This window comes from Mobula hypostoma, chromosome 3 (genome assembly GCF_963921235.1).
Source record: "Mobula hypostoma chromosome 3, sMobHyp1.1, whole genome shotgun sequence".
In the NCBI taxonomy this organism is placed as follows: domain Eukaryota; kingdom Metazoa; phylum Chordata; class Chondrichthyes; order Myliobatiformes; family Myliobatidae; genus Mobula; species Mobula hypostoma.
In genome coordinates this window covers 215,704,314-215,731,102 of record NC_086099.1, presented here as the reverse complement: position 1 = coordinate 215,731,102, position 26,789 = coordinate 215,704,314, and the positions used below count along the sequence as shown (strand labels likewise).

General features: G+C 41.6%; 1 protein-coding gene across 6 annotated transcripts in view; it reads right to left on the bottom strand.

Moving 5' to 3' along the window:
• xylb (xylulokinase homolog (H. influenzae)) overlaps positions 1-26,789 on the bottom strand; it is a 337,542-nt gene that overhangs the window by 236,380 nt on the left and 74,373 nt on the right. For all 6 annotated transcript variants that reach the window (XR_010017455.1, XR_010017457.1, XR_010017456.1 and 3 more), the window contains 4 exons: positions 23,652-23,767; positions 22,016-22,131; positions 13,024-13,097; positions 9,963-10,059 (listed from right to left, as the gene is read on the bottom strand). Coding sequence is in view for 3 of the 6 variants with exons in the window: in XM_063044483.1 (XP_062900553.1) it covers positions 9,963-10,059; positions 13,024-13,097; positions 22,016-22,131; positions 23,652-23,767 (403 nt within the window). In the remaining 3 variants the exon portion in view is untranslated. The remainder of the gene's footprint in view (positions 1-9,962; positions 10,060-13,023; positions 13,098-22,015; positions 22,132-23,651; positions 23,768-26,789) is intronic.

The window sequence follows — 26,789 nt, the reverse complement described above, 5'->3', positions numbered from 1 at the left end:
TCTGGGCAGATGGGGCTCGTTAACCACAGATGTATCTCATCTAAGAGAGAGAAAACTCTGATTTCAAACCTCCATTGCCTTGCAGCTGTATCCGCTCAGGGGAAAGGCTTTGGGAGTAAACCCCGAGGTAAATTTCGGAGTTGGAGTCCCGAAGGCGGCTGACTGCTGTACCCAGCACTGGCACAGCAACTCCTGGGATGCTGCTGGCACCAAACTGTATCGACTTTCGTCGCCCCTTTGGACCCGTCATCAGCATGGAGAGGGGAGGTCCCACTGCATGGGCAATAGACCGATCTCCATATCAACTCTGCCCTGGTTTGCGCCCTGGACAGGCCACTCTCAGTGACTGCCAGAGGTGCAGTACCCATGGTCAACCATGACCGACAGAGGCCACACACAGAATGCTGAGGCTTTATAAGCATTGGTCAAACTACATTTTGTGAAATCTATTACCACAGGCAGCTGTGGAGGCCAGGTTGCTGGATGTATTTAAGGCAGAGCTTGACAGGTTCTTGATTGGACACGGCATCAAAGGTTACGGGGAGAAGGCCAGGGAGTGGGGCTGAGGAAGGGAAAAAAGGATTAGGCATGATTGAACAGTGGAGCAAAATGGGCCAAATGGCCTAATTATGCCTCTATGTCTTATGTTCTTATATACTTTGAGTTTTGTGAGCATGGACAAAAGATTAGCTGATACGTAAGAAGGGATGTGCTGGCATTAGAGAAGATCCAGAGGAGGTTTACAGAATTATCCCAAACATGAAAAGGTTAACGTATGAGGAGCTCCGGGCCTGTACTCACTGGAGTTTAGAAGAATAAGGGGGAATCTCATTGAAACCTACCGAATATTGAAAGGCCTAGATAAAATGGATATGGAGTGGATGTTTCCTGTAATGGGGGAGTCTAGGACCAGAAGGTACAGCCTCAGAACACAAGGACACCCCTTTAGAACAGAGAAGAGGTGGAATTTCTTTACCTAGAGGGTGGTGAATTTGTGGAATTCATTGCTGCAGATGATTGTGGAGGCCAAGTCAATGGTATATTTCAGCAGAGGTTGGTAGGTTCTTGATTAGCAATGGCATCAAAGGTCATGGGGAGAAGGCAGGAGAATGAGGTTGAGAGTATAATAAATCAACCATGATCAAATGGTGGAGCAGACCCAATGGGCGAATGACCTGACTCTACTCCTATCTCTTACGGTCTTATTGTATATTGCACAATGATATTTGAAATCGAGGCATAACTCCCAGAATTAATCACATAGGCTTGAGTCTGGGTATGAATTTTTATGCATCTTAACCAAAAATGTCACATTATCAGATTTTTAAACTAAGAAATTAATAGAGAGACTGTAAAAGAGAAAAAGCCTGAAGCCTTAGAATAGTCAATAACTGCCCCCAGGTGGCAGAGGGCAATTATTGCATCTCTGCTACACGGTTTGGACTGGATTCTCCATCCATTACAAGTTTGAGAAGCTGTAATATTTTCATTAATAATGTATTTTTAAGTAATACAAACCTCTGAATAAAGCAATTTTTTAAAACTTCTCAGAGCACTAGAAAAATAGCACCAACATTGTTTCCATAAAACCCTCCAGATATAGACAAATAAAGATCAGTGTCCTCTCCCTCACTAACTTATCCACTGTCGAGGCTCTGACGACATTCTGCACTGGGGTAGGCCACATCATCCACATGCCTGACATTTCCAAAACAAACACTCCACCAGAGGAAGGGATTTCCAAGAAGACCTTGAAAGCACTCCAAGAATGTCATCGGAATTTCCACAAATAAATATAACATCTTTGCAACTCATGGTACACCCGGCCAGTAACTGATCAAAAAGTGAGGAAATAACATCTGGGAAAGTCAAGTCTCAACAATGGAAGAAGCTGCTTACAAATATATAAAATGAGTGTATGAAACATCAATCTCCACACCCACTTTCTCTGACAAGATTCACCTTCCTCAATTGTAGCGGACTCTGTGGATCCCACAGAGAATCTTTTAGATGTCTCGGAACCTTCTATACGTGAAAAGAAGCTGATCAACCTAGGCCAAGAGGAACAGGATATAAACCTGTCTGTAACTCCAGTAATGAAGAGATTTTTCACTTCCTCCTCCATATTTGGAGAAAATTGACATTTTTAGTTCACCAGAATAATTGGTTCACTACAATACTAATAGAAAAGCAATATAGTTATCAGGATTCTGGATTTAAGCAATGGGACAGAAGCTCTCAGTCAGAAAAATAATGGGTAAAGCATGGGGGTGTATGTTTGGGAGGATGTGGGCAAGTGAAAATAAAGTTGTTATGATATACAATACACTCATCATCGTAAGATGCAGGAGATCTGTCAAAAAACATGCACAAGTAGGGAAGCAAGGGAAACCTGGAAAGCAAAAGAAAAACATTAAAAAAAAAGGCTCCTGATAACTAGTTAAAATACAAACAAAAGCAAAAGGCAACCAAAATGGATGTCTATAGAGAAGCTTCTATGGGATGTAAATATAATCATTAAAAAAATTAGAGGAACAACCTCTCACATTCTACTCAGTCTCCAAACTGGCAGCTGAATATCAAATTCTCTAATTTCCAGTAACAACCCCCCCCCCCCATCCTTTCTCCCTCTTTTTTCTTTCTTTTCACCCCCTGATCTACATGGTCCATCACCAACGCACTCCTCTCACTGGTTCTCTCCCTTTAATCCATGCTCTACCTTCTTCTCCTATCAAATCCATCATCTTCAAACCCTTTGTCACTTTCATCTACCACCTCCTAGCATCAGGAATCATTCTCACTCTCCACGTTCCCTCTGTCTATCATTCTCTTCCTCTGCTAGCTCTTGCTCTGTCCCTTCCTTCCACCTTTTTATACCAGCTATCTCCCTCCTTTCTTTCAGTCCAGATAAAAGAGCTTGCAACCTGCAGTGTCAACTGTACATTTCCCTCCACAGATGCTGCCTGACCCGCTGAGTTCTTCCACTTCTTTGTGCATTGCTCCGGATTCCAACATTTGCAATCTCGTGCTTCCATTAACAAAAAAATTGCACAGTTCAGAAAAGTGAATATCGTAAATAAAAGATAAAATGAGAAAATGCTGGATTTGTTCAATGATTATTTTGTATCTGTATTTACAGTAGACCAAACAATATTCAGAGAAACTAAAGGCCCAGATTTTGAGTGGAAATGCTTACAGTCAAGCTCCTTTGGCAGAACTGGAGAAAAAGCTGAGGAGTAGATTTAAAAGGCAGGGGGAGGGGAGAGAGAAACACAAGGTGATGGGTGAAACTGGAAGGGGGAGGGATGAAGTAAAGAGCAGGGAAGTTGATTGGTGAAAGAGATACAGGGCTGGAGAAGGGGGAATCTAACAGGACAGAAGGCCATGGAAGAAAGAAAAGGGGGAGGAGCACCAGAGGGAGGTGATGGGCAGGCAAGGAGATATGTGAGAGAGGGAAAGGGGGATGGGGAATGGTGGGGGGGGGGAGGCGGCATTACCAGAAGTTCGAGAAATCGATGTTTATGCCATGAGGTTAGAGGCCACCCAGATGGAGAATAAGGTATTGTTCCTCCAACCCATGTGGCCTCATCGCAACAGTAGAGGAGGACATGGATTGACATATCGGAATGGGAAGTGGAACTAAAATGGGTGGCCACTGGGAGATCCCGCTTTTCTCTGGCGGATGGAGCATAGATGCTCAGCGGTCTCCCAAACTACATCAGGTCTCACCGATACACAGGAGGCCACACCAGGAGTACCGGACAAAGTATAAGACCCCAACGGACTCACAGGTGAAGAGTCCCCTCACCTGGAAGAACTGTTTGGAGCCCTGAATGGTAGTGAGGGAGGAGGTGTAGAGGCAGGTGTACTCAATTTTGAGTAAGTGCCAGGAGGGAGATCATCTTTTTTTCTCCAGTCCTGCCGAAGGGTCTCGGCCTGAAATGTCAACAGTACTTTTTCCATAGATGCTGCCTGGCCTGCTGAGCTCCTCCAGCATTTTCTGTGTGTTGCTTGGAGTTCCAGCACCTGCAGATTTTCTCTTGTTTGTGGCATATTGTTGATGTTTCTCCATGCAGGCACACTGTGGGATTCCTGCACAAACATGGAGTTTCTAGACTTGGTGGTTACACCTTGGTGGGGCTCTATCAACCTCCACACTTCAGTAGCCAAGAAATAATTGGGGGGAAAAAAAATCAGGGACAGAACATGCATTTACTTGGAAATGCAGGGACTGACTGGAGGGGAGTTGGCGTGGCTTTACGCATTACTAAGAAAGTTGACAAAGGCTGGGAACTAGACATGGCATACAGTACAAGGACTTTAAAAGGCTTTGGACATGGTAAGCTGCTCCTGAAGGTTAAAAGACATTGTAGCTAAGGTGTGTTGGCAAACTGGATCCAAAATTGGCTTGGTGATAGAAGGCAGAGGGTAGTAGTGGGAAGGTCAGTGCGATTAATTTCTGCCTACTCTGTTTTCTGACAGCCATTAGCCTCTGCACTAGGCTCAATGATGGGTCCAGCACTGGATGGGTCAGGGGGTGGGGGAGTCAGATGCAAGAGATCAGATGTGCTAGCACCTGACCTCTAGGTCATTTCAGACTTTCACATAAGCATGCCCACAATTCTGAAATAGCTAGAGCTGACAACCAGCACTTCCCTACATAACACATTCCAGTCAGATCCATTTGGCCTGTTGTACAGCCATGGATAATGGAGCTCTCAGCCAACCAGGCATGAATGGACATCCCAAAGAGAGAAGAAAAAACCAACTGAGAAGTCTAACTGCTATCAATAAGGAAGTGTTTACCATTCCTCCAGGAAGCATGAAAAATAGAACAAAATGTTGGAGGAACTCAGCAGGCCAGTCAGCATCTATGGAAAAAAAGCACAGTCGACATTTCAGGCCGAAACTTCGACTGTACTTTTTTTTTTCCCCCATAGATGCTGCCTGGCCTGCTGAGTCCCTCCAGCATTTTGTGTATGTTGCTTGAATTTCCAGCAGTTGCAGATATTCTCTTGTTTATGAAAAATAGAAAATGGATGTAGTGGGAATTACATTATTCCCTAGATTTGTTTCATGACAAATGCTATTCGTAGGTTATATCAAGTAAAAAAAGCACCAATGAATGATATAAAATATGAATAGGAGCATAATTACATAATTAAACAAATAGATGCCTTTCAAAGGGGAGGCGTTCCTGCTGATCTCTACAGGATGGATCAGCTGTGAAACTTTTGAATGTTCTGCTACCAGGCTGTACACATCATTTATGACAGTGCCAGTGGCATTATACTGCTGTATATTTAATTATATGTCATATGAGTTTTATGTCAACTTGTACATCTACAGTTTTTTTATCTTTGTTAATGCTGTTGTGTTAATATCATTTTATGTGCTGTATGTGATATATATCCTGCGTTTTGCACCTTGGTCCCAGAGAAACACACTGTGCACAGTTGAATGACAATAAACTTGAACTTGAATGATTACATCCCCCATAAGGGTAAGGATGTGGTCTTTTCAACCTGACAAGTCAAACTTTAGGTTTGGAGTTTTGCATATGGCAAAATTACAAAAGGAGTGATTGAGTATAATTAGCCCCTACACATTTAAATTCAGGAGAATGAGGTGACTCAGCAAAGACCACAAGACCATAAGACACAGAAGCAAAATTAGGCCATTCAGCCCATCGTGTCTGCTCCACCTTTCCATCATGGCTGATCCCAGATCTCACTCAACCTCATGCACCTGCTTTTTCACCATATCCTTTGATGCCCTGACCAACCAGGAAACTATCAACTTCCACTCTAAATATACCCATGGACTTGGCCACCAGTCTCTGGCACAGCATTCCACAGATTCTTTACTCTCTGGCCAAAATACCTCTCTTCTAAAAGATCACCCCTCAATTTTGAGGCTGTGGCCTCTAGTTCTGAATAGCTCCACCATAGGAAAAATCCTCTCCACATCCACCCTATCTAGTCCTTTCAACATTCGGCAGGTTTCAAAAAGATCCCCATGCATTCTTCTAAATTCCAGTCAGCACAGGCCACAGGTTGACAAATGCTCCCTCATATGTTAACTCCTTCATTCCCACAATCTTCCTCATGAACCTCCTCTGGATTCTCTCAATGACAACACATCCTTTCTGAGATATGGGGCCCAATACTGTTGGCAATACTCCAAGTGCAGCCTGACCAATGTCTTATAAAGGCTCAGCATTATCTCCTTGCTTTTATATTCTATTCCCCTTGAAATAAATGCCAACATTGCATTTGCCTTCTTTACCACAGACTCAACCTGTGAATTAGGCTTCTGGAAGTCTTGCACGAGGACTCCCAAGTCTCCCTCTGATGTTCGAACCTCCTCCCATTTAGATAATAGTCTGCACTATGGTCCCTTTTACCAAAATTCATTATCATAGTGTCATTTCCCAATAATGTATTCCATCTGCCACTTTTTTGCCCAGTCTAGCAATTTGTCTAAGTCCTGCTGCAATTGTATTTTATCTTGATAGGCAGCCTCATGTGTGGCACCTTATCAAATGCCTTCTGAAAATCCAAGTAAGTGACATCCACTGCCTCTCCATTGTCCACCCTACTTGTTACTTCCTCAAAGTACTCTAACAGATTTGTCAAGCAAGATATCCCTTTACAGAAACCATGTTGACTTTGACTTATTTTATCATTAGTCTCCAATTATCCCGAAACCTTATCCTTAATAACATACTCCAACACTTTCCCAACCACTAACTGGCCTATAATTTTCTTTCTTTTGCCTTCCTCCTTTCTTAAAGAGTGGAGTGACATTTGCAATTTTTCAGTCCCCCAGGTTCATGCCAGAATCTAGTGATTCTTGAAAGATCATGACCAATGAATCCATTATCTCTTCAGCATCCTCTCTCAAGACTCTGGGATGTGGTCCATATGGTCCAGGTGACTTATCCACCTTAAGACCTTTGAGTTTGCCTAACACTTTTTCCTTAGTAATAGCGATGGCACTCACTCCTGCTCCCTGACACTCACAGACCTCTGGCACGCTGTTAGTGTCTTCCACAGTGAAGACTGACGCAAAGTACTCATTAAGTTCATCTGCCATTTCTTCGTCCCCCATTACTACCTCACCCTCATCATTTTCCAGTGGTCCAATATCAACACTCACCTCCCTTTTACTCATTATACAACTAAAATAACTTTTAGTATCCTGTCTTATATAATTGGCTAGTTTGCCCTCATATTTCACCTTTTCCCTTCTTATAGCTTTTTTTAAAGATGTCTTTTGTTGAATTTTAAAACGTTCACAATCATCCAACTTTCCATTCACCTTTGCTACCTTACATGCCCTTTCCTTTGTATTTATGCTGTCCTTAACTTCCTTGTAGCCACCATTGCCTGCCCCTGCCATTTGAGAACTGCTTTTTCTGTGGGACATCTCTCACCTGCGCCTTGTGAACAATTCCCAGACACTTCAGCCATCTCTGCTCTGCTACTATCCCCTCCAGTATCCTGTTGCAATCCACCTGAGCAAGCTCCTCTCTCATGCCTCTGTAATTCCCTTTATTCCATTGTGATACTGATACATGTGACTTGTGCTTCTCCCTTTCAAACTGCAGTATGAATTCAAACATATTATGATCACTGCTTCCTAAGGGTTCCTTTACGTTAAGCTTCCTAATAAGATCTGGGTGAAAACACAACACCCAATCTAAGATAGCCTTTCCCCTAGTAGGCTCAATCACAAGTTGCTCTAAAAAGGCATTTCGTAGGCATTCAACAAATCCCCTCTCTTGCGATCAGTCGCCAACCTGATTTCCCCAATCCCCTTGCATATTGAAGTCCCCCATTAAAATTGTGTCATTACTCTTATTACATGCCTTTTCCAGCTTCCTTTGCAATCTCAACCCTACATCTTGGCTACTATTTGGAGGCCTATATATGATTCCCATAATATTTTTTTTACCCTTGCAGTTTCTTAATTCCACCCACGAAGATTCAGCATCCTCTGACCCTATGTCACCTCCTTCTAAAGATGTAATTCCATCTCTTACTAACAAAGCTACACCACTTCCTCTGCCTTTCACCTGTCCTTTCGATACAAAGAATATCCCTTGTGAGCCAAGGCTCACAAGGTGCTGAAATGCATTCTGAATTTAGTTGCTGAGGTACAACTTCCCTTCTCGGGGATAATCTCAGGATAAGGTGTGGATGAAGACAAAGTTGATAGTTGTAAATCTCTCTCACCCTCCAAGAGGAGCACAACGTTGTGGTTTGGAGGCTTGCATGCCTCAGTGATCCGGACAGCTATGTTAGCTGGAGTCAGGTCGTTATTCTTTGGCTTTTGGTAGGGTCACCCATGCCAGTCAGGCCAAAGGGTAGAGACCAGACTAAGAATAGTCCACTGGTCCTCCAGGCTCGGGGGTTCAGCTCAGGGCTAGCAGACCTGACTGTTCAAACAAAATTGTTACAGAAACAACAACGAAGACTCCTTCTATAGCTGAATGCGATGGTATTCCTGAAACTCCTCCCGTGACTTAAATGATGGAGAATAGTGAAAACTGAGAGGAAGCTACTGACATAATGATGGATGCCATTATTACCGACAGAGGTGGAAGACCTTCATTGCTCCCCCAAATGCCAGTGGCGTAACGGGCAAAAAAAAAAGAGAAAGAAATCTCCCTCCCAGGGAGCTATGGATTCTCAGTCATTAAATATATTCAAGGTTGAGAACAACAGATGTTTTTGGTGCCAAAGGGAATCAAGTGATAAAATGAAGTACATGACTTTATTGAATGGTGAACCAAGATTGAGGAGACACGTTTTGTACAGCTGCCTCTAACCCTTACACCGTGTTCTCATCCACTCTGAAAAAATGGTGGGAAGATGCACAGATCTATTGAAATTAACAAAAGTTGAGGCTGAGTAATTAGAATAGATATAAAATTGTGGAAACAAGGCTAAAGCCAAGGCAGCTTTAAAAACGGGGACACACATTGATTGTGTACTTCACAAGGCTACATCCTCCTTTTGCACTCGTAACCGTGTGGCCAAGTTCTCCTCCAACTCCATCTGCAAGTTTGCAGATAACACCACGGTAACAAGTAGAATTTCAAATAACATGCATACATGACAAGAATAAACCAGTTTAAACATACAATATCATACATTTCACAACATGAAATGAGGCCATTAGCCCACTGAGCTGCTGCAGCTCTATGCAAGACCAATCCGATTAGGCACAATCCCCACTTTCATTTCGTAAACCTGCATTTCCTTTTCTTTCAAAGAATTAATCAGTTCTCTTTCCAATGCCACCCCGATTGAATCAGCCACCCCTACTATCCCTGGCATTCCACTCCAGGTCCTCACGTTTCCTGTTTGGACAAGCTTTTGCATGTACACATGTCAGCTTTGCTTCCTGACCTTCCTGCCAATTGGAATCGCCTGCTGAGGTACCTCACTGAAGAATTACCCATAATATCATTTTACAGATTACTGAGGCCTTTAGGTAACATTTCTAAATGAAGATACGGAACAAGCTGCTAGAGGGAGCGGTAAAGGCAGATACAATTACAAAACGTACAATTAAAACTTAGAGCACATTGGGACACGTTCAGGGATAGGAAAGGTTTAGAGTGATAGAGGCCAAATGCAGGCAAGTGAGTCTAGCACCTTTGGCCACACCTCAGCATGGACACATTGAGCTGAAAAGCCTATTTCCACATCATATAAGTCTTAAATCAAGGTTGCTGAGGTAAATGATAAAAATTCTACAGCACTATTCACAGAAAAGGAGAAAACCTGAGTATTCTTTCCACAGCCACCATTCCAAATTTCCAAATCTTCGCCGTTTGTCAAATTTCACTTCCTGATAATAAAGCAAGCTTCAGTCATCCACATCAGTTCCAAGACAATCCTAGGAAGTTTCACCAATAGGTGTGGCCAAAAAATGAATGGATTACTTACAGACTTTGTAGCCCAGCTTCTCAGCATATGCTTTTTTAGCCAATGCCTGACTCTCTAGAACAGCTCGAACCTCCACCTCTTTTGAAAACTCTGACACCTACATTAAGCAAGCAGGCAAAGAAAGAAATGTTAACTTCTAATTATCTGATTTTAGAAAAGGAAAAAATACTGAAAGGGCTCTATAATAAAGGATGAAATATCTGATGCTGAGTCATTGTGTTAGGATGATTATAGTGCCAGGCAGTACTCAATTCCAGGTTTTCGGGCAATGCTGCAGAATTCAGTATTTATCTTTTGCATACTACAGGGTTTGAAATTATTGCTGCATTAGATTAACATCAAGTCCTTGTATGACATTAGCAAATCCATTCCAAATCCCCATAAACTGGATTTCAGTTTGCAGTTATTTTCAGTATTCCAATCCTCTGCAATTATACGTTTCTCAATTAAATCCCAAGGACTTAACTCAGAAGAATATTCCTTGGAAAATAATTAATATGGCCTGTCTTCCTAATATGAAGTGATTAGGAATGTGTTTTTGTTATTGTTTTTGGTGAGAGGTGTCAAAAATAATTAACCTCAATTTTAGACCTATTCCTCACCCGAGATTGGTGAGATCAAGTTTTTGGGCAAGAGGAGCTACTTTTTGATTACCAGTGCAATCTTCAATCTCACGTCCTGTCTGATGCTTGGTTTCCTTTACCTTTCCCCTCTCCTGTCATAGTGAATGCTGCCTGGATGAGAGAGTATTAGCTACAAGAGGAGGCTGGACAAACCTAGATTGTTTTCTCTGGAGCATTACTGGCTGGGGTTTGGGGGCGGGGGAGGGGGGGAGGGCGACCTAAAAAAGGATATAAAATTATGAGGGGTATAGATAGAGTAGATTGTTGGTCTTTCTTTCCAGAATGGAAACGTCAAATATTCAAGGGCATAGCTTTATGCTGGGGGGCAGGAATCGTTTAAAGGAAATTTTATTCGGCAAGTTTGTTTTGCACAGCGTGGTAGATGCTGCCAGGAAAAGTGAAATGGTGGAAGCAGATACCCCAGCAAATTTAAGAGGCATGTAGATAGACAAGTGAATAGACAGGGAATAGAGGGATATGCACTATATGCAGGCAGATGGGAATAGTTTTGAATGGAATTATAGTCACCACAGACACTGGGATGAGAGGCCTGTTCCTGAGCTGTATCATACTGTTCTATAAATGATTTTCTTTTCTTAAGTTATTGGTAATTTTTATAATATTAGCAGCTGACATTACAAAACCCTATAGCATATAAAAACAAAACCTCCACATGGCTACATTCTGAGGATTATTGTACACTAGATATTTTCTCGAGACCAAGACTGCACAGTGAACAGGAGGGCTCTGAGGAGTGCGGTACAACAAAGAGACCTGGGAATACAGGTCCATAATTCATTGAAAGTGGTGTCACAGGCAGATAGAAAGTCGTAAAGAAAGCTTCTGGCACATTGGCCTTCTCAAATCAATTTATTGAGTTCAGGAGATGGGATGCTGTGTTAAAGTTGTATAAGACATTAGTGAGGCCTAATCTGGAGTATTGTGTGCATTTCTGGCCACCTACCAACACAAAAGATGTAAACACAGTTGAAAGAATACAGAGAAAATTTACAAAGATGTTGCCAGGTATGGAGGAGCTGAGTTATAAGGAAAGATTGAATAGGTTAGGACTTTATTTTTGGAACATAGAAGATTGAGAGGAGATTTGATGGAGATATAGAAAATTATGAATTAGAGCTAGAATTTGAATTTTATTTCTTACATTCATCTCACATCATGAGGGAGTAAAAATCTTTATGTTGCATCTCTGTCGCTATGTACAAGCAGTAAGGAAGGGAAATGTGGGAGGATTAGATTAGATTAGATTCAACTTTATTGTCATTGTGCCAAGTACAGATACAAAGCCAATGAAGTGCATTTAGCATCTGACCAGAAATGCAAAGAATAGTGTTATTTACAAAATAACTGCGAATAAAAAAAGTGCTACAGCACACAAATATGAAAGTACTGAAACAATACAATATAGATGCAATAATGCTTAGCACTGTGATATTGGTTTCAGCAGGGTCACAGCCTCAGGGAAGAAGCTCTTCCTGTGCCTGCTGGTGTGGGAACGGAGGCTCCTGTAGCGCCTACCAGATGGGAGGAGAGCAAAAAGTCCATGGTTAGGGTGAGGTGCATCCCTGATAATGCTTTTCGCCCTGCCGAGGCAGCGTTTATGGTAGATGTTCTCAATGGTGGGCAACTGGGTGCCGATAATCCGCTGGGCAGTTTTCACCACACGCTAGAGTGCTATTGTCCAAACACTAAGATTGTATACATAACATATATGTACAATCAGATATACAATCAGATCAATGTGTACTGATCGATCTGATGGCTGGTGAAAGAAGCTGTCCCGGAGCCTGTTGGTCCTGGCTGTAATGCTGTGGTACCATTTGCCAGACGGAAGCAGCTGTGGGGTATAGACGGGGTTAATGCAAGCAGCCTTTTTCTACTGAAGTTGGGTGGGACTACAACCAGAGTTAAATCTGTGAGTTAAACCTAAAAACAGTAAACCCTCCATTCCTCCCCCATCTCTGAAGAAGGTCGTTGACAAAAAAAACATTAACTGGTTTCTCTTATAGCTAAGTTATCCAACATTTTTTATTTAGTTTTGGATTCCAAGAACTATAGACTTACTTGTTTTCAATGTTTCAACAACCTTTTTTAAAACACAGAAACTGATGCTTGTTCCCTAATTACATTAGATGCACAGAAGATGGATTTCTCAAAACAATGATGAATAGACAGTCAAGTTTTGATATTGAAAGGGATTCTTGTAATTGAATGTGATGCCACTAGTGAATAAAGCTGAAAAAAATACTGGAACTCACACCCTTTCAAGTCATCTTATCCATCCAATCAATCCAGACCATGCTAAAACAAAAATACTTTACTATTCTGAAGGTTTGTGTCACTCAATTATTGATTGTCTCCAACAACACAAAATACAGCAACCATCCAAAAAAGACATACCTATTTTTCATTATACTCACTTTGCAATCTCTATCGTCAAATCGATGAACCCCACTGGCAGCAGGAGTGATCTCCATCACATCAAAATAAAAACCTTGAATCAAAATAGAAATACATTGTGCAATTAATAAAATGGCCTTTATCTAAAACTCAATTATTAACTTCATTTGAAACTGTGCATGTGAATCTTACACCATCCTTCCCTTTCCAATGCCTCACCTTGTTCAGGCGTTTGCTATCGAATTTTGAAAGGCCTATATAGAGTGGATGTGAAGAAGTGAGAGAATCTAGGGCCAGACAGCATGGCCGCAGAATAGAAGAATGACCCTTCAGATCAGAGGTGAGGAGGAATTTCTTTACCCAAGGGTATGTGGAGACTGTTGGACTTAATCATAAGGAAAGACTGGATAAGCTAAGACCATTTTATGTAGAAAGGAGGTGACTATGAGATAACCATATAAAGGCTTATAAAATCATGAGGAACATAGCAAAGGTATGTAGTCGTAATCTTTTTCCCCCAGAATAGGGGAGTCTAAAACTAGAAGGCATAGATTTAAAATGAGGGGGTAAGATTTGAAGGGGAATTAAGGTGCAACTTTTTCACACAGGTGGATATATAGAATGAGCTGCCAAAGGAAGTGGTAGTGATGGGTACAAACACAACATTTAAAAGACATTTAAACAAGTGCATGGATAGGGAAAGTTTAGAACAGGGGTCCTCAACCTGGAGTCCATGGACCCCTCGGTTAATGGTAGGGGTCCATGGCACAAAAAAGGTTAGGAGCCCCTGGTTTAGAAGGATATGGACCAAATGCAGCCAAATGGTACTAACTCAGTCTGGCCCAGTTGGGCCAAAGGGCCTGTTTCCATGCTATACAACTCTGACTCTAAACATTGATTATTTTTTGATTAAAAACATAATCATTTAGGAATACCTAAAACACATACAAATATTAAACCCACAATAAGTAAAATAAAGAGACTTCTAATCTTTCTTCCCCACAAATAACATCCAAGAATCGATTCCTCAGCATAAGCACTCAAGAATCTCAGCAAGATCTTGGGAGCTTGGGAGAGTTAGCATGACAAAAAAAAACCCTTAACAAAATGCACTGTAGAATGTATCCTGTCTGGTTGTATCATGGCACTGCCAACACCCAGGAAGACAAGAGGCTGTAGAGGTAGTGGACACAATCTGGCCTATCAAAAGGCACAGCCCTCCCACCTCCTACAACATCTACAGGAGGCGCTGCATCAAGAAGACAATATCTATCACCAAGGATCCCCACCATCTAGGTCATGCCCTCTTCTCATTGCTACCGTCAGGCAGGAGGTACAGAAGTCTAAAGTTCAGAACAGCTGCTTTCTTACAACTATCAGTTTCTTGAGCCGGTCTACATAACACTAACCCTACCACAGTAGTGGAACCAATTGCATTCCTATGGCTTGTGGCTGTACGTCTATTTTTCCCTCTATTTGTTGTGTTCGATATTGAGGGATGGTGCAAAGCACACCAGGAGACCAGCCTTGCAGGATATTCAGCTGAACTTTTTTGATAACACTACTTGTACAACACGTGAGCTCCTCCCATGTGGGAGCGGCTAACTGAGAGGTATAGGAATACTGCCATCAATAACACACTACTACCTTTCACTGTTTTGGATAACTTATACTTTCTTTTAGGTACAGGTCAATCCAGCCTAACAAGTCCACACCACCCAGTTACACGTATGTGACTAATTAACCTACTAACCTTTGTGTCTTTTGGGATGCGGGAGGAAGCTAGAGCTTCCAGAGGAAAACCAAATGGTTACGAGAAGAGCGTACAATTGGCTTACAGACAATGGTGGGAATTGGACCTGGGCCGCTGGCTCTGCAGTAGTTACACTAAGCACTATGCTACTGTGTCATCCTAATTCTCCGCGTTGTCCACCTACGTGCCTGTGATGCTGCTGCAAGTTTTTCATTGTACCTGTACCTCACTGTACTTGAGTGCATGACAACGAGCTTGACTTGAATGAGCTCCACCATGGAGCCCAGTGGTATAAAGTACTGAAAAAATAAATCACTACTAACTACTGCGAATTAAGTTCGAACTTTCTGCTTTTGAATACATCTGCGAAGCCTAGGCACGCTAACATTTAAATTAATAAACACCTGTAGTTTCAAACATTCACCAGCACAGGTGGCACAACACATAGTGCCATCTCCTCACAGTTCCTGAACCTCAAATCCCAAGCTGTCTGTGTGGAGTTTTCACATTCTCCCTGTGACCAGTGGCTTTCCCCAGGATGCTCGTTTCCTCCAAAAGACATACAATTAAGTTCCTGACGTATATTTTCCTGACGGTTGGAGGGTGGCAGGAGAACATGGGAAGTTCAACAGCATCTGAGGGAGAACAGGATACAAGGAAGCAAGTGTAGGAATGGGATTAATAGGACTGCCTTGAGACCGGATATAGACTCAATCAGTCAAATCATTCTGTATTATAGGGGGAAAGAAAGAAAAAAAAAGCCAAGGTTTCTAAATAGCTAATCGTTGCCCTATACAGTCTCCAGCTCTGGGCTACTATTGGACTAGTAACAGTGGAGCCTCGCAATGTTTGCTGTCAGCTCTGTAGTCTCAGCTCACCTTTCTCCACCATACAATTTCTGTTCATCAATGCATTTGACACAGATGCAAAATATCTACAGTCTTAGTGATGGTGAGTAGATCTACTTCAACCAGCACAAACATGATGACAGAAAGACCGCATTCATAAAGTCATGGAGAAGCACAGCGCAGTCACAGGCCCTTCGGCCCATCTAGCCTGTGCTGAAACTAAAACTGCCTAGTCCTATCGGCCTACACCAGGACCTTAGACCAGGGGTCTCCAACCTATTTTGCACCGCAAACCGGTTTAATATTGACAATATTCTTGCGGACCGGCCGACCAGGGGGTGGGGGGGGGGAGGTGTTCAGGTAGGGTTGCCAGCTTTCTCACTCCCAAATAAGGGACAAAAGTAGCAGTCAAATATGGGACACTTGTGTTTACCCTGAGAAAGACTACCATGACCATGAAGCCTTGCGCGGACACCCGTGTGCGCATGTGTGATGTGCACATATGTGTACGTGCCGATTCTTTTTCTACAAATCTGTTTTGGCTTAATCTTCCTGATTCTGTTAAGTGAAACTACATTGTACATACATTATTTCTACTTTATATAGGCTGTGTATTTATCATATCATTCCTGCTTTTACTATATGTTAGTGTTACTTTAGGTTTTATGTGTTATTTGGTATGATTTGGTAGGTTATTTCAAGTTCCACAGTGCGTGACAGGGAATGAGGAAAGCTACAGCCAACTCATATCGTTTCATATCGCCAAATCATATCATTTCCTCGCGGCCCGGTGGTCAAGGACCACTGCCTTAGACCTCTATACCCCTACTATCCATGTACCTATCCAAACTTCGCTTAAACATTGAAATTGAGCTCACATGCACCACTTGTACTGGCAGCTCATTCACACTCTCAAGACCTTCTGAGTGAAGAAGTTTCCCTCATTTTCCCCTTAAACTTCTTACCTTTCACCCTTACTCCATGACCTCTGGTTATAGTCCCAAACAGCGGAAAAAATCTGCTTATAACCATCTATCAATTTGAACATCTCTATCAAATCTCTCAATCTTATACATTCTAAAGAATGCAGTCCTAACCTCTTCAATCTTTCCCTATAACTCAGATCCTTCCACTCGTCAACATTCTTGCTTATTTTCTCTGTACTCTTTCAACTTTGTTTACATCTTTCCTGTAGGTAAGTGACCAAAACTGCACAAGAATATTCCAAATTAGATCTCACCAATGTCTTGTACAACTTCAATATAACATCCCATCTCCTGTACTCAATACATGATTTATGAAGGCCAATGTGCCAAAAGCTTTCTTTACAACCCTGTCTACTTATGATGCCACTTTCAATGAATTACGGATCTGTAAATTCTGTGTTGCAAATCTCAACCAAAAGAGTCTACTGATATTCAGCACAGCATGCCCTTCTATCTATTTTCATGACATCAGAAAATCCTGGATATATTACACTTCGATCTTTCTATCAAATCATTGATAGACTTAGCAAACAATACGGCCAAGAACTGATCCTTGGGTTTTCCACCTGTTACCAGCCATTTCCAGTCCAAGAAAGATACATTCACTCCAACCCTTCTTCTTCTATATGATAAGCAATTTGTGTTAACACATTTCCTCCATGACCACGATCTCTTATGCAATAGTCTTATGTAGCCCCTTATCAAATGCCTTCTGGAAATCCAAATACATTTCATGTATAGATCCCCTGATCAGCTCTGTTCAATCAGCTCTCAAAGAGCTCCAGCAAATTTTAAAACATGGTTTTCCTTTTGCAGAATCACATTGACTTACATTAAGCTTCTCCAAATGATAGCCCTATCTGACATTGTCCAAGCTCACCTTGCTCACTTTGCCCTATTCAAATTACCACTGGTAGTTTCAGAAAGAAGCTACAGGAGCCTCAGGACCCACACCTATTATTACCCCTCAACCATCAGGCTCTTGAACCAGAGTGGATAACTTTACTTGCCCCATCATTGAATTGTTCCCACAACCTATGGACTCACTTTCAAGGAATTTCAATATTTATTGCTCATTTATTTATTATTATTTATTTTCTTTTTGCATTTGCAGCTTGTTGTCTTTTGCACACTGGTCGCCTGCCCTGTTGGTGCAGTCTTTCATCGATTCTATTATGGTTATGACAAAGTAGATTTATTGAGTATGCTCACAAGAAAATGAATCTCAGCATTGTATGAGGTGACACATACAGTTGAAGTCAGAAGTTTACATACACTTAGGTTGAAGTCATTAAAACTCATTGTTTAACCACTCCACAGATTTCATATTAGCATACTATAGTTTTGGCAAGACGTTGAGGACATCTACTTTGTGCATGACACAAGTAATTCTTCCAACAATTGTTTACAGACAGATTATTTCACTTTTAAATGACTATATCACAATTCTAGTGGGTCAGAAGTTTACAAACAAAATCAAAGGAAATCAGCTAAGAAAAAAATTGTGGACCTCCACAAGTTTGGTTCATCCTTGGGAGCAATTTCCAAACGCCTGAAGGTACCACGTTCATCTGTACAAACAATAGCACGCAAGTATAAACACCATGGGACCACGCAGCCATGATACCGCTCAGGAAGGAGAAGCATTCTGTCTCCTGGAGATGAACATACTTTGGTGCGAAAAGTACAAATCAATCCCAGAACAACAGCAAAGAACCTTGTGAAGATGCTGGAGGAAACAGGTAGACAAGTATCTATATCCACAGTAAAATGAGTCCTATATCAGCATAACCTGAAAGGCTGCTCAGCAAGGAAGAAGCCACTGCTCCAAAACCACCATAAAAAAGCCAGACCACAGTCTACAAGTGCACATGGGGACAAAGATCTTACTTTTTGGAGAAATGTCCTCTGGTCTGATGAAACAAAAATTGTACTGTTTGGCCATAATGACCATCGTTATGTTTGGAGGAAAAAGGGTGAGGCTTGCAAGCCGAAGAACACCATCCCAACCGTGAAGCATGGGGGTGGCAGCATCATGTTGTGGGGGTGCTTTGCTGCAGGAGGGACTGGTGCACTTCACAAAATAGATGGCATCATGAGGAAGGAAATTATGTGGATATATTGAAGCAACATCTCAAGACATCAGCCAGGAAGTTAAAGCTTGGTCACAAATGGGTCTTCCAAACGGACAATGACCCAAACATACCTCCAAAGTTGTGGCAAAATTGCTTAAGGACAACAAAGTCAAGGTATTGGAGTGGCCATCACAAAGCCCAGACCTCAATCTGATAGAAAATTTGTGGGTAGAACTGAAAAAGCGTGTGAGAGCAAGGAGGCCTACAAACCTGACTCAGTTACACCAGTTTGGTCTGGAGGAATGGAACAAAATTCCAGAAAATTATTGTGAGAAGCTTCTGGAAGGCTACCCAAAACGTTTGACCCAAGTTAACAATTTAAAGGCAATGCTACCAAATACCAACAAAGTGTATGTAAACTTCTAACTCACTGGGAATGTGATGAAAGAAATAAAAGCTGAAATAAATTATTCTCTCTACTATTATTCTGACATTTCATATTCTTAAAATCAAGTAGTGATCCTAACTGGCCTGTGACAGGGTATGTTTTCTAGGATTAAATGTCAGGAATTGTGAAAAACTGAGTTTATATGTAATTGGCTAAGGTGTATGTAAACTTATGACTGTACAAGTTTACAGTCTGTACTGTATGTACTTTGATAATAAATTTACTTTGACCTTTGAACATTGGGGATGCTGCCTCAAGAAAACAACATCTTTCAACCGTTATGTACCCCGTAACTGGGTTGCCAAACCAGCAGAAATGGACCACTCAGTTGGAGTCTGGATTACTGGAACTAAGAAAGTTTTATTAAAGAAATAAGCAACACAGTACTCTAATACTAAGGATATAAATGCAAGAGGTTAGCAATGAATAAACACACATGTACACAGAACTAGGATAATAGGGTCAATCAGCTCTATCGCAGTCTAGGGGTAAAATGTTCAATCACAAGTGACAGAGTTCAGTTTAGTTCAGTTCGCAGCAATCGCCATCGTGCCGTTGGGGAGAGAGAGAGCGAATGCTGATATTCAAATCGGATTCAACAGACCTTTGATATTCCTCGCAGTTAGCTTTCGGGCGAGCCCTTTGTAATGTCTTCTGAGGTCACCGACTGTGACCCCTCCATTCCAGATACGATCGTTCTTCAGCGGTGAACCCGGCACCCCGGCAAGGGTGGACACACACCAGGTTCCCGCCAACCGTATCTTTCCACCCTGTGCGTCTATGGCTGGTCCAGCGATCATTCCTCCAAAAACTCCCACCGACTTGTGGGGGGCACACCGCTTCCAGGGTCTTGTTACCTCGTGGTGTCGTGTGTTGAGTCTGTTGTCTTAGCGAACCTGTCCCTTTTCATCCCCCCTGTTGGGGTATCGCCTGTCCATCACACTTCAAACAGTTCAGGGTTCAAAAGGAACCAGTCTTGACAATACTCAGACCGGTGTCTCCTTCCGTTAAACTCTCTCGTCTCTTCATTAACATTTCCAAATGCTACTCCATTGTCTTATTTATCTCTCTCTCCTGAAGACAGGTGGCAGATCAACTGTTGATCCCACTGGTGCTAGCACAAGACAGTTAACATCTTAGTCTATGTGTACTTTTGTAACCCTCTTTCGTCACACAACGTTCTCCACAATCCAGGATATGCTACTTATCATAGCTACCATCAGGCAGGAGGTACAGAAGCCTGAAGTCCCACACCACCAGGTTCAATAACAACAACTTCCGTCCAACTATTTGGTTCTTAAACCAACCTGCACGACCCTAACCACTACAGACTAGCAACTCCAGGAGCACTTTGATCACTTTGCACTACACTTTCTTTGTTCTCATTTGTTTTCCTTTTGAATGCTGCTGGCTGTATTTGTCTTTTAAAAAAAACGTATGTCCAGGTTTGAAGAAAGGTATAACCAAATGACTAATGAAACATTATCCAATGTTCTGTAAATTCAAGATGAAGTTGAGCTGCAGATGTCCACTGGGTTTCTGTCTCAAACTTAGTATTTTTAGGTTCATAGGGATGGTTTTGGGGGACAGTATGGGAAGTGGGGGTGTTTGGGTTAGAGTTTAGGAATAAGGATGAAGTGAGTGAGGAGAAGGACCTGGAATTCGGTGTTCAGGTTGGAGCACTCCTAGGCAGGACACCTAGGCAGTGATCTCCAAGGGTGGCAAGTCTGAATGTTGGTGGCTTAATGTCTGTGAGTTTGCCAGTCTGGGGCCTGGGTCGACTGGAGGTCCAGAGGCTCGGAGGTGGCCCAACTGTACGTGTGGGAGGGTGGGAAAGAGGCTTGTTGTTTTCTTGTTGTAGGTTGGCTGCATGCTGTTTCATTAAACATTGTGGGCATGTTATGCTGGCGCCAGAAGGTGCGGCAACAACATTGCAGGCTGCCCCTAGCACATCTTTGGTTTGCAAACAAGAGGAATTCTGCAGATGCTGGAAATTCAAGCAACACATATCAAGGTTGCTGGTGAACGCAGCAGGCCAGGCAGCAGCTCTAGGAAGAGGTACAGTCGACGTTTCAGGCCGAGACCCTTTGTCAGGACTAACTGAAGGAAGAGTTAGTAAGAGATTAGTAACAGATCTCTTACTAACTCTTCCTTCAGTTAGTCCTGACGAAGGGTCTCGGCCTGAAACGTCGACTGTACCTCTTCCTAGGGATGCTGCCTGGCCTGCTGCGTTCACCAGCAACTTTGATGTGTGTTGCACATCTTTGGTTTGCTTTGGTTGTTAATGCAAATAGTACATTTCACTGTGCTTCAATGTATATGTGATAAATAAATCCAATTTATATGATGCCATGTGTCTGTGATGTTGCTGCAAACGTTTTTTCCCATGTCCTGCCTACCTCTCATTTTCCCCACTGAAGATGACATTGGAAGCTATGCTCTATATCATCAACCACAGAGCATTTTATTTCCTCATTTTTCTGAATATCTCAGCAGTCTTAGATTGTCTACCATATTATCCTTCTTCGAAACCTCTCCTCTAACTTACCAGCTCAGTTAGAGAGCTCCCATGACTCCACCGTAAAGTATCATATCATAACCAGAACAGCAGGAATGACTCCCAACCTACACTGCTATCTCGGGGCACCCCTAAGAACTCATTAATGGCTGCTTGCACACCTCAGATATATTGTACCTGATGAGAACACCATCTGAGCAATATACTTGATGATGACATGCCTTATTTTACTTTCTCTGGTGTCTCTGTAATAGAAATTACTGTAACGTCCAACTAAACATTGGGAAGACTGAAGATCCATTTGGCCCTTGCAAATCTGATTGTTCTAACACTACCAAAATAAAAACTAGATCATGTAAGACCAATACACATTAAGCACTTTACCTAAATTTCCATTATTCCCTGGACAAGTTGCTTTCAAAGCCTTTGTAAATTCATCCCATGAACCAGGGGCACTCTCATCGCGGATCCTCTCTCTTGTCAAGGAGCCATTCTTAAAACTAGAGAAAAGGTAGAGTTAGGCTAGGATAAAAGTATATGCATTAAACAATGTAAAGCACCTGAGTTTGGTAGCACTGCTATAGGAAAGACAGCATTAAACTGGAAAGGGCACAGAGAAGATTTTTAAGGATATTACTGGGATTCAAGGGCGCGAGTAGAAGGGAGAGGTTGAACAGGCTAGGACATTATTCCTTGGAATATAGGCATTTCAGGGTGACTGCGCCTTTGCTGTTGTAGCCCCTAGACTGTGGAACAGCATTCCCCTCCCTATCAGATCTGCCCCCTCCATTGACTCTTTTAAGTCCAGGCTCAAAACTTACTTTTATTCACTAGCGTTTGAATCTTTCTGATGTGGCTGATTTCTGGCTTGTGCCTAGGCTCATGTGTTGTTTATTTTGTGCCTATAAGCTGTGTACCTTGTTGTTTATATCTGTGTTTCTTGTATTTGTGATTTTAGCTACCTGTTATGGTTTGTACAGCACCTTGGTCAACATGGGTTGTTTTAAAATGTGCTTTATATATAAATTTGACTTGACTTGACTTATTGAGGTGTATAAAGTTATGAGGGGGTATAGATAGGGAGAACACAGATCATCTTTTTCACAGGGAAAGGAAGTTAAAAACTGGCTAAAGTGAGGGTATAAAGACGAGGGGTGAAAGATTTTAAAGGGAACTGAATGGAAAATTTTTGCACAGAGGATGGTGGAATGAGCTGCCAGCGAAAGTGGTTCAGAGAGGTACTGTATGTTTCAATGTACATGAGTAGATAACAATTCAAGTTTATGTACATGTGACAAATAACCTTGAATCAAGATTTATTAATAGCAACATTTTAAATATAACTGCTTAAGTACATGGATAAGCCGGGAACCCCTGATTTAGAGGAATACAGATCAAGTAGAACTAGGCAAGGTGGGCTTGGGCAAGTTGGATCAAATTTACTCTATAAATCTATATTTCATTACAACTTACCATAATGTTGGTAGAATCCTCAAAATATAATATAAACATATGACAACCTAGCCTCATAAAAGTAGAACAATGGAAAAATTGAACGAAAACCTTATGTCTGTACACGTTGTGAAGTATAGCAGTGGGGAGTCTAACAGAACTCACATTTATGTAGCCTGCTAGTTAACCACTTGAAAGAAATGTTATGCCAAGGATTTTAAGCTTAAATTGTAATAGCTTATAGCCACTTTTTGCTTTATACCAAGAGAGTGCCTATCACTTAAAACCAAGTGAATATCCCTTCAAGATTAAAGTGAACGATAACAAATGGCACTGTAGTGTTACATTACTGACAATGGTTTCTGTTCAACTAATCTTTCTAAATAAATAAAATCTCACAGACATCTTACTCACAGAAATCTAAGGTGTAGCAATGTAATTTAGATGTTCAAACAGAGAAGCTGAAGGGCAGAATTTATATGGTACAGAAAGAAGGAGATGAAATAATTATTCATATTTGGCTTCTTAAAGGTAATTTTTCTACACAATATCAGAGACTATCCTTTACCAAATGAGTGCCATGTAGGCATCGCTGTCAACTGGGTTGCAAAAAATATGTCCCTGCAGCGTGGGTGTTGGGTCCTGAATCCAGAGAAAGACAGTATCACTTGTTCCAAGACTTACCTAGAAAATACAACAAAGAACTGCATTTACACAAATGAAAATCCAAGACAACAGAAGATACATTGCCTAAGCTTGATCTGTCAAGTATAAAAGGTGGAGGGTCACCAAATCAAGGTGTTTGAAATGATACTGAAATCCAGTCTAAAAGGCTGAGAATTATTTTGTCCAATATATCGATAGACTTGTAGGTGGATGATCAGTCGCATTCTTTTGAAGTTTCCTAGATTCTAGGAAATTCCCAAATTCCAGTGGCTTGGAAAATAGTAAGTGTAATACAGATCCTCCCCAGTCTTGTTCTTTGAATGACAGAATTCGGTTTCTGAGAATTGTTGGTAATGTGAACAGCTTGTAAAGTGGAAATGTGATCACACAGCATTAGATTTAAATAAAAATGTAGACCAACTAAGAAAATATATGGTTAAACCAAGGTGTTTAACTTAACTATGCAGATATCTTCACAAACAGAGTTCTGACACAGCAGAAGTTGCCTGCAGACCAGCGGCAGCTAGCAAATCCATTCCACTGGTCTCCCAAATGCTTGTTCGTACGTACAGGCTGCACATAACTAGGATTCAAAGTTCAAACTACATTAAATTTATTACCCAAGTACATATATGTCACCATATACAGCCCTGAGATTCAATTTCTTGCAGGCGTACTCAGTAAATCCAAGAATCATTGGAAGACCACACCCAGCAGGATGGACAAGCAACCAATGTGCAAATGACAACAAACTGTGCAAATTCAAAAGAAAAAAGTAAAAGTAATAAATATCAAGAACAAAAGGTGAAGAGTCCTTGAAAGTGGGTCCATATGTTGTGGAAACAGTTCAGTGATGGGGCAGGTGAAGTTCAGTGAAGTTATCCCCTTTGGTTGAGGAGTAATAACTGTTCCTGAACCTGGTAGTGAGAGTCCTGAGGCTCCTCTACCTTCTTCCTGTTGGTAGCAGTGAGAAGAGAGCATAGTCTGGGTGGTGGGGGTCCTGATGATGGATGCTGGATTCTTTCAACAGCATTTTGTGTAGCTGGTGGGGAAGGCTTTACCTGTGATGGACAGGGCTGTATCCACTACTTTTTGTAGGATTTTCCAATCAAGGGCATTAGTGTTTCCATACTAGGCTGCAATGCAACCAGTCAATAAACTCTCCACCACACATCTAAAAGCTTTGTCATCTTCTAATAGATGAGTGGTGGAAAGTATACTAGATGTTTGCAGCCTGGGTACGACCTTTAATGGCATCAAGTTTGATTCAAGTTTGCCACAATACAAAGTTAGAACGGAAAGTAGTTTATGAGGAGGACACAAAGTAAAATTAAATCCCTATAATATGGGGAAATAATAAATATATAAAAACGTGTCTCTTTAAGGATATATAGTTTACCAGGGAATAGAAACTCATAACTACCAGCAGAATTAACTACTAAATACCTTAAAATTCTGTTAGTTCAAGCAGATTCCCTGCTTGTGATAAAGAAAGCAAGCAATAATACAACTTAAGAATCACTGATTCCACACTAAGCCCCAAATGGACAAATCTTACAGAACTGCTGTCAATCTCAAGGAATGATGAAAAAGGTTGGCAATTTCAATAACAGAAACTACTATAAAATCCAGGGCAGCTCAAATCTTACGTTGGCAAATTCCAAAAACTTAATTTTCTTTTTGTTTTAAATGGGATTGCAAAAGTCAATATCCACTGATCCGCAATATCAGCTCACTAATTCACCAATGTCCATCATAAGGGGGAATGTCACATCTTCCATCTTACCAGACCTGCGTAACATTCTGCTTCAAAATTATTTGGTTGAGCATTATAATTCCTTTTAACATGGGCAGGCAGAGACAATTATAAAAATAATTGACACTGACAGAATAACAGTAGAATTCCTACCCTGAACACTACTTTTGGGAGCATTACAAGACTTCAACAGTTTAAAGAATTTCACTGCCTTATTGTCACACCAAATAGGGTTAAGCAACAAATGCAGCATTATCATCTCTTAAGCACAAAATGTTCTTGTAACATTATAGATCAGTATGTTACACTTTTACCGCCTAGGAAGCCCCTTCTAAATATTTTATTCTTCCATTTCTGTAACTTCAGATTTATTTATCATATGTACATTAAAACAAAGTGAGAAGCATCGTTTTCATTAACAATCAACACACCTAATGATGTGCTGGGAGAAGCCTGCAAGTGTCACCACATATTCCAGTGTTGACATGGCACGTCCACAATGCTCAGTAGAACAACACAAAACACAACAAGCAACAAAACAACAACAGCAAAACAAGCCCTGTTTCTCCCGCCAACACTCCCACCTCTACCCCCCCTCCACCCCCACAGACAAACACTGGGATGCCATCTGGGTCTCCTGTATTCTATCTCCAGTCTCTGGCCATCAGGCTTCAATTTTCTGAGTTTCCGATCGACCTTCAGGCTTCAACCTTTGCTATCAACCCCCAGACTAGCCGATGACAGGACCCCGAACTCCAGGCTTGGACTCCATTGCATCCCTTGCCTCCTGCTGACACGGCTATCCAATACCAGTGTACTTTGTCACCTGTCCACATGGCTGGCCATCAAGTGGCTTAGGTTCTGGATTCCTTTGCACCTGAAGCATGCTTAGCCCCCTGTTCTGCTCTCTGTACCTGCACAGTGGCTAAGCACAACTCCAATGCCATCTTTAAATTAGTCGATGACACCACTGACCATTGACAATTTCTTCCTCGATATCAGCTCAGCTTGATTATTTACCATGCCACTCGAGAATTAGATTGGCAACATAGTTGGCACATTGGTCAAAGGCCTGTTTCTGGACTGAACTGTTCTATGTAAAAGCAGCAATAACTTCAAGATGCCCTTTTGCAGTGCAAATGCACACCATTTATGGAATCACTCATCATAATTCAATCCTTCTATTTTCTCAAACATACTTCTTGCTTCACTGAGCACTGGTAATATCTCTGTTACTGCACTCTCCTCCACAAGTGTACATTGCATTAGGAGCAGCATAGAGAG